This window comes from Nannobrachium achirus (genome assembly GCF_963921795.1).
Source record: "Nannobrachium achirus genome assembly, chromosome: 10".
NCBI classification, from domain to species: domain Eukaryota; kingdom Metazoa; phylum Chordata; class Actinopteri; order Myctophiformes; family Myctophidae; genus Nannobrachium; species Nannobrachium achirus.
Window position 1 is genome coordinate 2,403,395 of NC_137819.1, and position 14,106 is coordinate 2,417,500.

Sequence of the window (14,106 nt, forward strand, 5' to 3'; positions counted from 1 at the left end):
CTGGACTTACTAACCACACACTACATGCGTGTATGTTTTATGCTTGTTTATGCTTGTTTATGCTCGCAGTAGGGCTTATTGGTAAGCCGTGAGTCAGATGATAAACCTTTGTGCTGTATACAGTATGTCTGCTTTACAGTAACAATTAGTGTGCTATTACATAGTAATAATGCAGTGATACAACTAAGCAGTTAAAATTAGCCAAAAATAGCAGATCTACAAGCTCACAATGCCTCGCGCTGCGAGGCCGTGTGAGTTTGTAGATCGGCTATATTCGGCAAAGAGTTTTGTGTCGTGGAGAAAAAGAGCAGACCAAGTACAGAGTGAAAGGTCAAGTTTATTAAGTATTGACGGTTCAAGTGGTTACAGTAAATACTCTGATGATTTTGCTGTCAAACAATGGAACTATGGAATCACTGAAAAGGTTATAGGGACCTCCTTGGCCTGAAAACGTTTAACGTTGAACCCAGAACCTTAGAAGATATGCTATTTTCAACTAGCCAATGAACAACAGATGTTGATACTACCCTGTAGTATTTAGGATGGGGACCCCTGTATCTGAGGGGACTACCCATAACTACAAAGGTTCATTAGTCCTACATTGGTTAGGGTTAAGTTTAGGGTTAGAATTCACCAGGTAAGCATTCACTAGTTTCGGACTAATGGGCTGTAGGGTTAGGGTTATCAAATCGTCAGACTTTTCTTTGTTCTCTCTCTCTCTCTCGCTGAACAATCTGTTATAATGTCGGTCTTTGATTATGGTGATGTGCTGTGTACATGCATGCCTCACTCTCCACACTGAAGCCTCTTGATGCTGTCTACCACCGTGCCTTGCGGTTTATAACTGGTGATGATTATCTTACCCATCATTGTTTATTATATGAAAAAGTAGGTTGGCCATCTCTCACAGTTCATAGAGAGCAACACTGTATTTTATTTATTTATAAGGCCTTCTGTGGTAAACTTCCTTTGTATTTATCCACATTGGTAGAACCAATAGTCACTGGACATGCAACTCGCTCACAGGTATTCATTAGGTATTCCTGTCCAACTATGAATAGTGAGCAAGGAAAGACGGCCTTCAAGTATTATGCTCCACACAAGTGGGATAAACTTCAGGAATCTCTGAAACTGGTTCGATTGGTCTCTATAGGGACATTTAAAGTGCTCCTTGAGGGCACACTACATAGTGAATGCACATGTTTTGTGTAAGAACTATATTATATGTTATGTACTTCCTGCATCTGTAACGTTATACTGTGGTTTGATTGTCTATTGTATTTTACATTGCTTGTGTGGTTTTTTATGATGTGATCAGGGTGTCCTTGAAAAAGAGAGCTTGCTCTCAATGGGCTCCCCTGAATTAATAAAGGAAAAAGAAAGAAAGAAAGAACTTCATTAAGTTTTATGTATTTATGATAAGATGTCATTATACACTATGAACTTCATTATAAACTTCATAAAGCTCAGATAAAGTTGTGTAATACCCATTGTATATCTATATCTGGCTCTCTGTTATGCCCATATTTGGTGTTCTGTGCCCATGCCAGTCTGTGACAACTCCGTGATGTCAGTCATTTTGGGCACTGTTTAGTATCAGTGATGTCAGTCATGACAAATATAATTTGTGCATTGTTTCAGTATGCGGCTATTACCATGGTGGTGGGTGGTGACACTGTTTAGTATCAGTGCAGACAGACGGCGGACAGGGTTAGGGTTAGGGTTAGGGTTAGGACATCCTAATGTCCAAAAGGACATTCAGTCTATTAACAGATACAGTAGATGGGGCGTGCAGCGTTTTTTAATGTTATTAGTCCGATGTCCCATTAGTCCGAGGCTGGTGAATGCTAACCTGCCGACGCTGGTGAATGATTAACTGCTGACACTGGTGAATATTAACCTGCCGACGATGGTGAATGATAACCTATAGTGAATGATAACCATAGACTCCACACCCTCCTATCTAACATCAGGGTCTACAGAGCTCTACAGTGTTGTGTGCTAAACCCTCCACTATCACCTATCTAATATCAGGGTCTACAGAGCTCTACAGCAGAGGTCTTCAATGTGTTCAGGCCAAGGACCCTTTAGTTGAGAGAGAAATGAAGCAGGGACCCCTATAACCTTTTCAGTGATTCCATAGTTCCATTATTTGACAGCAAAATCATCAGAGTATTTACTGTAACCACTTGAACCGTCAATACTTAATAAACTTGACCTTTCACTCTGTACTTGGTCTGCTCTTTTTCTCCACGACACAAAACTCTTTGCCGAATATAGCCGATCTACAAACTCACACGGCCTCGCAGCGCGAGGCGTTGTGAGCTTGTAGATCTGCTATTTTTGGCTAATTTTAACTGCTTAGTTGTATCACTGCATTATTACTATGTAATAGCACACTAATTGTTACTGTAAAGCAGACATACTGTATACAGCACAAAGGTTTATCATCTGACTCACGGCTTACCAATAAGCCCTACTGCGAGCATAAACAAGCATAAACAAGCATAAAACATACACGCATGTAGTGTGTGGTTAGTAAGTCCAGAGAGTAGATATTAAGTTGGATATGAAAAATCATTTATTGATACAAAAACAGTAACATGCAAAAGATCTTAAAACAAAAGCACCAGCACAGCATAACACGGTCGAAAACCAACAGTGATTGACAGATGAAGGCAACAATTTGATTGACAGCAGGCGTTACCATAACAACCACCTGAAGCTTACAAAGACAATTGGCATTTGGTGATACATATCGTTGATACGCCTCTTCAGATATATTATATACAGTATATATCGTGATACAATGCATGTTGAATTGTTAATACAGAGAATTAGCAATTTCGTCTAAATCAGTAGTTGTCAAACCTCATCCTTTTTCCCTTTTATTTTTTGTTATCTTGTAGGAGGTTGACTGTTAAGTAACTTGAAAGATAAACATAAAAACCAACATGAGAAAGAATCGTGATAAGATTGTGTATTGTGATACAGCTTATATATATATTTTCCATGTATTCTTCCACAAGATAATGCACCATTTTCAAAACGTCTGCCCTCGATGCAACAAGAGTAACAGTTAACAGAGTACTGACCCACAGGTTGAGAACCAGGGACGTGCTGGGCCCCTGATTCAGCCCGGGAAAAATAGTTGGAGGCCCTAATTGCGCGCTATAGAGAGAGATCTCTCTCCATAGCGCTGCTGCTACTCAAAGATTTGCCATTTCAGATCATGACAAGTGACAAGCCAGTGGGCCAATTACTTGAGTTATAATTTGTCGTTGTCGGGTAGAAAACCGTTTGTTTTGTATTTATCATTTAATAAAGTAATTAAAGAGGCGTTGTGTGCTTGTAGATCGGCTGTTTTCACTACTTTTGTGCGACAGCCTTGTTTGATGAAGCAGGGCTTTGCGAAAAAATGTACACATTTGAAACTTGGAGATACAAGGTTTCTGCCCGACAGTGACGATTTACTTTGTTGGCCGCCCAGCCCCCAAAATGGAACGAAGGCCAACATTATGTTTACAGCAGAATTGAGCAGACATACAGATTAGAGCTTTGGAATCAGTGTCTAAATAATTAATTAATTGATACGTGCACTGCTGCGCAAGGTCATGAGTCATGACATGATGTCCTCCTGACAATTTGATTTGGAAGATAGCCTACTACTGCTGCTTTATTATGGTGAAGTGGTGTCTGGTTCGCGCTCCTCTGCTCTGTGCCAAATTCTGTCTGTCTGTCTGTCTGTCTGTCTGTCTACCTGTCTGTCTGTCTGCCCACAGCGTGGCAGCCAGGCAAAATGGATAAAAAAGACGGACCCTTGAACATTTAGGCGAAATGGCTCTTCAACGGCCGTGAAAAGACTCTCCTCCATGCACGGTGAAAGAGCGAAATCTGTTAAGGCGAATAAGTTATAGGCGAATGGGCTGGTGACCGTGGGAGGTGCTCTCCATTCCGGTAGAAGCTGGTGAGCAGCTCCTGGAAGTCCATTTTGTTTCATTGTCCTCAGGCAGTTGCAGATAAATACTCCACAAATCTGTCCACCAAATCCAAATGTAAAGAGTTCAGTCCAAAAGTGCTCCAGTGGTCGCACATGCTGATCCTGCTGTAGACAGATCCATGCTGCTCTCTCGGAGGTCACTGTGGCAATCCAGAGTCAGCCGCAACGTTGACCTTCCTGGCATGTTTGGGCTTCATCTGTGGAGAAAAACAGAGTTTGTGTAAATTTGGAGTGCCCCAACTAATTGCGACTTAAGGTTGCCATGAGAAATGTCACAGCTTATCTCCGTGTAGACGTGTGTGTGTACACATTTTTACATATGGGTTGGTTCCCTTGATACATCCGGTGACATCACCTATGTAAAAGTCCATATATGGGTATTCCCCAGAATCTTTTATGCCCATATATGGAGATTCCTGATTAAGCCCATATCTAACAGAACTGCATAATGGAATTGCCCATATGTGGAGGAAGACAGCCCATATTATGTGCGGCTGGTTCAGACAGGGATCTCCATGTATGGGCATAAAAGGGACGTACAGTACATGGATCTCCATATAGTATATGGGTAACTGGTCCGATATACATCACTGGCCAGATGGCCAAGAATTGTCGCCCTGAGGCGTCTTACTAGTTTAGTAATCGTAATCAAATCGGCACATAATCGCTGGAATTTCTATTAATACCGTGCTAAAGAACTAAAACAGGGTTCCCACAGCTTTTTATCAATTAATTTCCAAAACTGCGCTGCGAGACGTTGTGAGCATGTAGATCGGCTATTTTCACAATTTCTGGCTCTAATATTTGACAATTTGGCCCATGTTTAATTTGCCATTTCAGAGGTATTAACCAAATCAATAACCAAAGACAATGCATAGCTATTTTTTCCAGGGCCTTCCAGGAGCCTTGATCAATTCCAAAACTTTTCCAGTACTGGAAAAATATGATTCTAATCTCAAAATATTTCCAGGAATTTCATGACCGTGGGAACCCTGGTAATAATTGTGACAGGCCTACCTGGTGCTTATGGGGTTGGCTGGGATGATGGTGACGTAGCTGGTCTGTGGGGCTGGGGCACCGTGGCAGCCTGCATCTTCCTCGTCGATGAAGCGAATGTTCTTGGGCCTTTCTTTGAACTGGTAGGCCAGGATGCCCCGCTGGTAGTAATACACACACACACAAACACACAAACACAAACACAAACACACACACACACACACACACACACACACACACACACACACACACACACACACACACACACACACACACACACACACACACACACATTACTCAGGGTTCCCACAAATGTTTTCCAATTAATTTCCAAAACTTTTCCAGAATATTTAACCCAATATACAGGACTATATAACAATAATTCAGCTCAATAACATGTTGCTTACTCCTATGCACAATGCCCAAAGACAGGTAGTGTATGCCAGTGGTTCTCAACCTTTTCAGGCCGTGACCCCGAAATAATCATGTTTTTACTGGGGACCCGGCACCCTGACGAGCACTAAAGAGTTGAGAAATGTTGTATAACACTGTTCTATTGTGAAAATAGCAGATCTACATGCTCACAACGCCTCGCAACGTTGTGAGCATGAAGATCGGCTATTTTCACAATTTCTGCCTCTAATATTCAAAGAATGCATAGCTATTTCTCCTGGACCTTCCAGGACTGTTTCAAAATATTTCCAGTAATTTCATGACCGTGGGAACCCTGCTAAAAATATGCCTTGAATATTTATTTTTAAATTACCTATTTGAAAAGAACACGGTTACAATTTAGCCTGACAAATGTGTAGCTATTCTTTAATCAGAAATGTATAAGGTAATAGCTAAACAAATGCCACAATCTGATTAATTGCTTAAATAATTGACAGATTAAACAACGTTTTCAGGCCAAGGACCCATTAGTTGAGAGAGATTGAAGCAGGGACCCCCACAACCTGTTCATAGATTGATTAGATTCCATATAGTTTCATTGTTTGACAGCACAATCATCAGTGTATTTTCATGTCAATTTGTGTTTTCAGATATTTAACCACTTGAACTGTCAATACTTAATAAACTTGACCTTTCACTCTGTACTTGGTCTGCTCTTTTTCCCCTCAACACCAAAGGTCTTTGCCAAAAACAGCTGATTGAGGCGTTGTGAGCTTGTAGATCTGCTATTTTGGGCTACAGTTCTCAGAATATGGACACTAGGGTTCAAGTAGTTAATATAAAAAAGGAGTAGAAAAAAGGTTTATATCACTCAAAGATTTGGAGGACCCCCAGTAGTAACTCCGGGGACCCCCTAGGGGTCCCGGACCTCTGTTGAAGTAAAGAACAGTGCTTTCTCAGCTAAGGGGTCCCTGCTTCATCTCTCTCTCAGCTAAGGGGTCCCTGCTTCATCTCTCTCTCAGCTAAGGGGTCCCTGCTTCATCTCTCTCTCAGCTAAGGGGTCCCTGCTTCATCTCTCTCTCAGCTAAGGGGTCCCTGCTTCATCTCTCAGCTAAGGGGTCCCTGCTTCATCTCTCTCTCAGCTAAGGGGTCCCTGCTTCATCTCTCTCTCAGCTAAGGGGTCCCCTGCTTCATCTCTCTCTCAGCTAAGGGGTCCCTGCTTCATCTCTCTCAGCTAAGGGGTCCCTGCTTCATCTCTCTCAGCTAAGGGGTCCCTGCTTCATCTCTCTCTCAGCTAAGGGGTCCCTGCTTCATCTCTCTCTCAGCTAAGGGGGTCCCTGCTTCATCTCTCTCAGCGAAGGGGTCCCTGCTTCATCTCTCCCGGCTAAGGGGTCCCTGCTTCATCTCTCTCAGCTAAGGGGTCCCTGCTTCATCTCTCTCTCAGCTAAGGGGTCCCTGCTTCATCTCTCTCAGCTAAGGGGTCCCTGCTTCATCTCTCTCAGCTAAGGGGTCCCTGCTTCATCTCTCTCTCAGCTAAGGGGTCCCTGCTTCATCTCTCTCAGCTAAGGGGTCCCTGCTTCATCTCTCTCTCAGCTAAGGGGTCCCTGCTTCATCTCTCTCTCAGCTAAGGGGTCCCTGCTTCATCTCTCTCTCAGCTAAGGGGTCCCCTGCTTCATCTCTCTCTCAGCTAAGGGGTCCCTGCTTCATCTCTCTCTCAGCTAAGGGGTCCCTGCTTCATCTCTCCCGGCTAAGGGGTCCCTGCTTCATCTCTCTCAGCTAAGGGGTCCCTGCTTCATCTCTCTCTCAGCTAAGGGGTCCCGGCTTCATCTCTCTCTCAGCTAAGGGGTCCCTGCTTCATCTCTCTCAGCTAAGGGGTCCCTGCTTCATCTCTCTCTCAGCTAAGGGGTCCCTGCTTCATCTCTCTCTCAGCTAAGGGGTCCCTGCTTCATCTCTCTCTCAGCTAAGGGGTCCCCTGCTTCATCTCTCTCTCAGCTAAGGGGTCCCTGCTTCATCTCTCTCTCAGCTAAGGGGTCCCTGCTTCATCTCTCCCGGCTAAGGGGTCCCTGCTTCATCTCTCTCAGCTAAGGGGTCCCTGCTTCATCTCTCTCTCAGCTAAGGGGTCCCTGCTTCATCTCTCTCAGCTAAGGGGTCCCTGCTTCATCTCTCTCAGCTAAGGGGTCCCTGCTTCATCTCTCTCTCAGCTAAGGGGTCCCTGCTTCATCTCTCTCAGCTAAGGGGTCCCTGCTTCATCTCTCTCTCAGCTAAGGGGTCCCTGCTTCATCTCTCTCTCAGCTAAGGGGTCCCTGCTTCATCTCTCTCAGCTAAGGGGTCCCTGCTTCATCTCTCTCTCAGCTAAGGGGTCCCTGCTTCATCTCTCTCTCAACTAAGGGGTCCCTGCTTCATCTCTCTCTCAACTAAGGGGTCCCTGCTTCATCTCTCTCTCAGCTAAGGGGTCCCTGCTTCATCTCTCTCTCAACTAAGGGGTCCCTGCTTCATCTCTCTCTCAGCTAAGGGGTCCCTGCTTCATCTCTCTCTCAACTAAGGGGTCCCTGCTCTCTCAGCTAAGGGGTCCCTGCTTCATCTCTCTCTCAGCTAAGAAGGGGTCCCTGGCTGAGGGAGGGAGCTGTTGTTGTTGTTAGCTTTAATAGCTTTCAGTTAGCATGAGAGTTAGCATGTGTTGCAAGGTAAAGAAAAAACATTACAGACCTACTGTAGAACAGCCTAACATTTTAACAATACACCCCCATTGAGTCATTCTAGATGATGCCTATTGTCTCTTACCTGAATGGAGTCGCTATATGAAGATATCCACGAAAGCGAGCTTCTTTTCTCTTGTGAAACGAGTTAAACAACAATCCACGAGCCTCTGTTTTAGCCTCCTGGTTGGTCCCGGGTGGTTCAGTCTGAGTGTGATAATTTCGCGTTACACATTACTTCCGCCCTGGACAGGATACGGAAATACTCTGTCTGTGCCAACGCGTCGTAACGCGTGGAAATAACCGGATACAGTAGTCAGTCTCAGCCTGGGATCAATCGCATTCCCAACGTGATATCTTCAAAAAAATAATCTTTGCACGTTCTCCCTCCGTACATCTACAAAGACGTTCAGATTTCAAATATAGAGTTATTTCCCCGGGGCTACAGATGTTACAATTATATACGGCCCAACCTCGGCACGAGTGCATTCTGTATTGTTTAGTAAAAAGCATTTTAATCAGATCAGTGATAGGAGTTATAAGGTGCAATACACCCCAACGGCCGATGGGGTCGCGTTGTTAAAAGCCACCGATCGGATCAAAAATGATTATTATTAAACAACACGGAACATTATGCGTACATGTGAGGGGCCGTCCATAATTGTAACATCCTTGGCTATTGAGCAAACGCCGTATCTTTGAAATCTGAATGTTTATGTTGACGTAAGGACTAAAAAGGGAGAAAGTACCAACGCTATTTTGAAGATAATTATAATAAGACTGTCAGTCTTGTATCAGTGAACAATATAATGCAGAAACTTTCGTAAAATATTGCATATAACACTGAGAATAAAGGTTATGGGAGCAGTGTTGAAAAAAACGAAACAAAAAAAAACAGCAGTCACGTGACTGACATATCGGCCGATGTGATGTAATAGAACGTTACATTATCAACAGACAGAATGTCTGATTAAAACATAGTGCCTGAACGAGAGTATGGGCATTTTCCATGGGACGTACCATAATCAACAGAGACTATGTCTGATAAAAACATAATGAGTTCCTCAGTATGGGCAATATGGCCATAATGGGCGCATTCTATGCAGTTAATAAAGGCTGATAATGGACATTCTATGTTCTGATAACGTTCGAAGCGGGTGGTCATAAATCAGCGACAGCAGCAGCTTTACGATGGTGGGGTTACAACAGGTCGAATTTGTCCGAAACGAAACGAAAGAAAGTGGAGGAGAGACTCACTGAGAGTTGAGTGACAGAGACGGCACATGCAGACTGCAGAGCAGACAGATGCATGCGTTGCACCGTGTGAACAAGATGAGGAGGATTAAGGATTAAATTTTTCTTCATGAGAGAACATGCTAACATTGCCGAACCAAAAGTGGAAAGGTAGGCTAATCTCACTCTCTCAGCCTACTACTCGCTATAATAACACATGGTACGGTCACCGCGGTGGCGGCGTGGCGCCACCTGGAGGCGTTTTTAAATTTGATTATTTTCCTTCACTCGGGCGCTTAAAATTATGAAACTAGTTAGGGTCGGGCCGGGCCTCGGGCCGACCCTGTCGGGCTCAGTTAGGGCCGGGCCTTCATTTTCAGGCCCGTTGAGAACTCTAGTAACCGGTAGAGTCACCTTCTTCTTTTTGTTTTACTGAGAATAAGGTTAGAAATAAACTTGAGGATTACACATCTCCTTTTACTAGACCTTGTACCAGTGAACTGTACCGTCATGAAACTGTATACCTTTTCCTATGCAAACTTCTAATAAAGTCTTCAATCAATCAAACAAACATATCTTTCTGAGGTTAGAATTAGGAATAGGGTTACAGTAGGTTTTGGCACCATTTTACTGAGGTTAAGGTTAGGAATAAGGTTAGGTTTAACCGTTTAGGCATAGTTTACAGAGGTATGTAAGGATATTAAGGATCTCAATGGAAAATAACAAATAAGCCATGCCTTACCCGAGTTTCCTTTTAGTTGACATTGGTTCAAGGTTCAAGGTTCAAAACTTTTAATAAATACTCAATCAATCAATCAATCAATCAATCAAAAGGCATAAACCATCAGCTCAGATGAGTTTCTTTCTGGCGACTCTCCTGGTATTCAATCTCCCAGGTCTCAGGCGAAACCCAGCCGACACCAGCTCAAAACCCAGGCAGAGTCTGGGGACCATCCTGTCCTTAAAAACAACCCCACTCACACCAACAAACTGGGAACTAATTAACTAACAGCAAACACAACATTATATGGTCCTTTTCCTTTCTGTAGCAATGTGTTTCTGGAGGAAGACGTCAGACATGAAGGCAATTAATATCTGAATAGAGAGATAAAAATACTTTAATGCTGCAGAGATTAATCCTAGAATGGCCTTTCCTCTGGCGCCATCTTTTGGCCAAACTCTCCACTTGGACACAAGATGTGTCAAAATGTAAAGGACAGATTGTCATGAAACTTGATCAGTGCATTCATGCTTCCTGGGAGATTAACCCTAACCAAGTGTTGCAATGACCTTGATCTTCTAGCGCCACCATCAGGTCAAAAATAATGAAGAGCTGCTTGATTATGGCAAAAACGGAACACAATTATTTTTGCTCAATATGATTATTTACTCCTTGAAACCAAAGTGTTATCAAACACACAGAGTGGTTTTGTATCTTTCTTGTTGACCAAAAGGCTCTCTTTCCATCATCTTGGCTCAGATCAGAACTAAACTTCTCACAGTCTGACTGAGATTGAGTTTGGCTTTTTAGGTTTTTAGTGAGTGAAAATGCACATATGTAAAATAATTATCTTTACAGCCCTACTTTGATCACTCCCCTCACCCAGTTTAACAAAGGCTGCTTACCGTATGTGATCAAATACCATCTCTCATCCCCACTTGTTAGTTTGAGGATATATTTTGGATCACAGCCCAGTTTTTGAACTGCAATCGTTTGTATCCTATGATTCCTCTGTTTTTTAAAACCAATGTTAAAACACATGACACATCAAAGTCTGTACAGCCTATAGTAAAGGGTGGGGAGTATAATATTGTTGGTGAGGTGAGGTAGGCGAATAAGGAAGCTTGGTTGCAAAAACATTAAAAGCAGATTGGCTACTTTCACCTTATTCACTTTAGTTTAGACCATTATTTCATGTTCTTGACCCCACTAGGTGTGAAGTCATTTAAGTCCTTGTTGAATTGCTTCATTTCAGAGCAGTGTGTGGAGTCCAGACTGCAGGTGAAGATGAACTCTCCAGACTCAACCAGGGACATTTCTATTAAACAGGAGGAACCTGAAGATCAGCCACACTTCAGTAAGTTTAACCACTTGAACCCTAGCATCGCTATGCAGGGGGAACATGTGCTGAAAGTAGTCCATCTACAAGCTCACAACTTGTTGAGTATTATGTTTTTAATATTGTTTCATAACTTCATGATGAAGTGAACCCATTGAGACTGTGTAACAACATTACTTGTATTTAGTTTAAAAATCATTCTTAAATATGGCGTGGTGTTGACTCAAGCGGTGCCAACTAAGCGCTATGTTGCTTTTGTACTGTTCACCATGGGCTGTTGAATATAGCATGTCTGTAGAAAATGGTAGAGGAGAACAGAGGAGATACAGGGCCTAAAATTATTTGACTTTTTTTAGTTTTACAATTTTGGAAAAAAAAAGAAAAAAAGAAAAAAAACATTTTTAAATTGCTCAAATAACTGATCTACAAGCTCACAACATAGATCATCAAAGGCTGCTTACAGGGGACTGCCCATAAGTCAGAAGGTTCATTAGTCCGAATTTAGTTAGGGTTAATGAGGTTAGGGTTAGGGTTGGGGTTATGGTTAGGCATAGTATTCTTAACAGATTCGGACTAATGAACCAAATACCATCTCTCATCCCCTCTTGTTAGTTTGGGGATATATTTTGGATCACAGCCCAGTTTTTGAACTACAATTGGTTGTATCCTATATGCTTCCTCTGTTTTACATGAAACCCCTTTGTAAAACACATGACACATCAAAGTACTGTCTATAGTAAAGGGTGGGGAGTATAATATAATTGTTGGTGAGGTGAGGTTGGCATAGAAGGAAGCATGTTTGTAGAAACATCAAAAGCAGATTGGCTACTTTCACCTTATTCACTTTAGTTTAGACCATTATTTTATGTTCTTGACCCCACTAGGTGTGAAGTCATTTAAGTCCTTGTTGAATTGCTTCATTTCAGAGCAGTGTGTGGAGTCCAGACTGCAGGTGAAGATGAACTCTCCAGACTCAGCCAGGGACATTTCTATTAAACAGGAGGAACCTGAAGATCAGCCACACTTCAGTAAGTTTAACCACTTGAACCCTAGCATCGCTATGCAGGGGGAACATGTGCTGAAAGTAGTCCATCTACAAGCTCACAACTTTTCGAGTATTATGTTTTTAATATTGTTTCATAACTTCATGATGAAGTGAACCCATTGAGACTGTGTAACAACATTACTTTTATTTAGTTTAAAAATCATTCTTAAATATGACGTGGTGTTGACTCAAGCGGTGCCAACTAAGCGCTATGTTGCTTTTGGACTATTCACCATGGGCTGTTGAACATAGTTTACAGGGGACTGCCCATAAGTCCGAAGGTTCATTAGTCCGAATTTAGTTAGGGTTAATGAGGTTAGGGTTATGGTTGGGGTTATGGTTAGGCATAGTATTCTTAACAGATTCAGACTAATGAACCAAATACCATCTCTCATCCCCACTTGTTAGTTTGGGGATACATTTTGGATCACAGCCCAGTTTTTGAACTACAATTGGTTGTATCCTATGCTTCCTCTGTTTTACATGAAACCCTTTGTAAAACACATGACACATCAAAGTACTGTCTATAGTAAAGGGTGGGGAGTATAATATAATTGTTGGTGAGGTGAGGTTGGCATAGAAGGAAGCATGTTTGTAGAAACATTAAAAGCACATTGGCTACTTTCACCTTATTCACTTTCAATTCAAACTTTATTCAAGACACTCATATGGGGTCATTCATAATTCATATAAGCAAAAAAAAAACCCCCAAAAAAACACACCAAATAAACAAAGCATGAACAAACAAGGAGGAAATAAAAGGCAGGACATTCATCCTTGTCTCTGCACATACAGGCTAGAGCTCCAGTGGCTCCATAGCTTAGATCAGGGGTTCCCAAACCTTTTGGTCTCAGGGCACCCCATAAATATATTTTTTAATCCGAGGCACCCCTACATTATAATTTTCACTCCCAGCACCTTAAATTTATAGCATATCGTCGTTGTCGGGTAGAAACCTTGTATGTTCAAAACCGTTCGTTTTGTATTTATCATCTATAAAATGTACTAAACTAGTTAAAACAGCAGATCTACAAGCACACAACGCCTCACATCGCAGTTCCTTCCTACATACACCTTCCATTCTAGGCTGAAACATAAAAAGGGCTTTATCTATGAATGAGATGCAAAGAACGCCAGGGAAGCAGAGATCTGATTGTTTTCACGGCGACACTTTACCGCGATGGTCGGCCCCGGATTTTAGTTTCGCGAGCGTTTGTAAACAAATGGATTATCTTCCTCAATCGTCAGTGGACAACCCAATGCGCGGTTTTCCAAAACGGCCGCGAAACGTTCGGAATCTCCGTATGCGGAGGTGATTGTTGACATCAGGCTGTTCCGGCACAAGCGCTGACTCATTGTGACATCACTTCATAAAAGGCTCTGACATTACTGGTATTCTCAGTATACTTTTACTTCTACTCCACTACACCTCAGAGGCAAATATTGCACTTTTACTTCCGCTACAGTTTTTTTTATAACATTTGTTACTGGTTACTTGTAAATAAGAACAATGATTATTATTAGAAAACATACGTTGACCACTTCAGCCCTATATATAGTACTGTTCATTTCCTCCATTTGAAAATAGCAGATCTACAAGATCATTTGAAGACTTTTTCCACCACTGCTCGCAATAATGTTTTCCTTCTCTCTCTCTCTCTCTCTCTCTCTCTCTCTCTCTCT

At 42.4% G+C, this 14,106-nt stretch overlaps 1 protein-coding gene and 1 long non-coding RNA gene across 2 annotated transcripts in view; one reads left to right on the forward strand and one right to left on the reverse strand.

Moving 5' to 3' along the window:
• Nucleotides 1-2,569: 2,569 nt before the first annotated feature.
• On the reverse strand, nt 2,570-8,282 carry LOC308292773. The gene is made up of 3 exons (XR_013962433.1): nt 8,171-8,282; nt 5,018-5,157; nt 2,570-4,197 (listed from the first exon to the last, which is right to left on the reverse strand). It is a non-coding gene; the product is annotated as an uncharacterized lncRNA (long non-coding RNA).
• Nucleotides 8,283-10,369: 2,087 nt separating this feature from the next.
• Nucleotides 10,370-14,106, forward strand: part of LOC308292350 (ankyrin repeat and IBR domain-containing protein 1-like) — a gene marked incomplete at both ends in the record, with an annotated part of 38,839 nt that continues 35,102 nt past the window's right edge. Inside the window, one exon of the mRNA XM_080734663.1 lies at nt 10,370-10,402. Coding sequence (XP_080590789.1) covers nt 10,370-10,402 — 33 coding nt within the window. The remainder of the gene's footprint in view (nt 10,403-14,106) is intronic.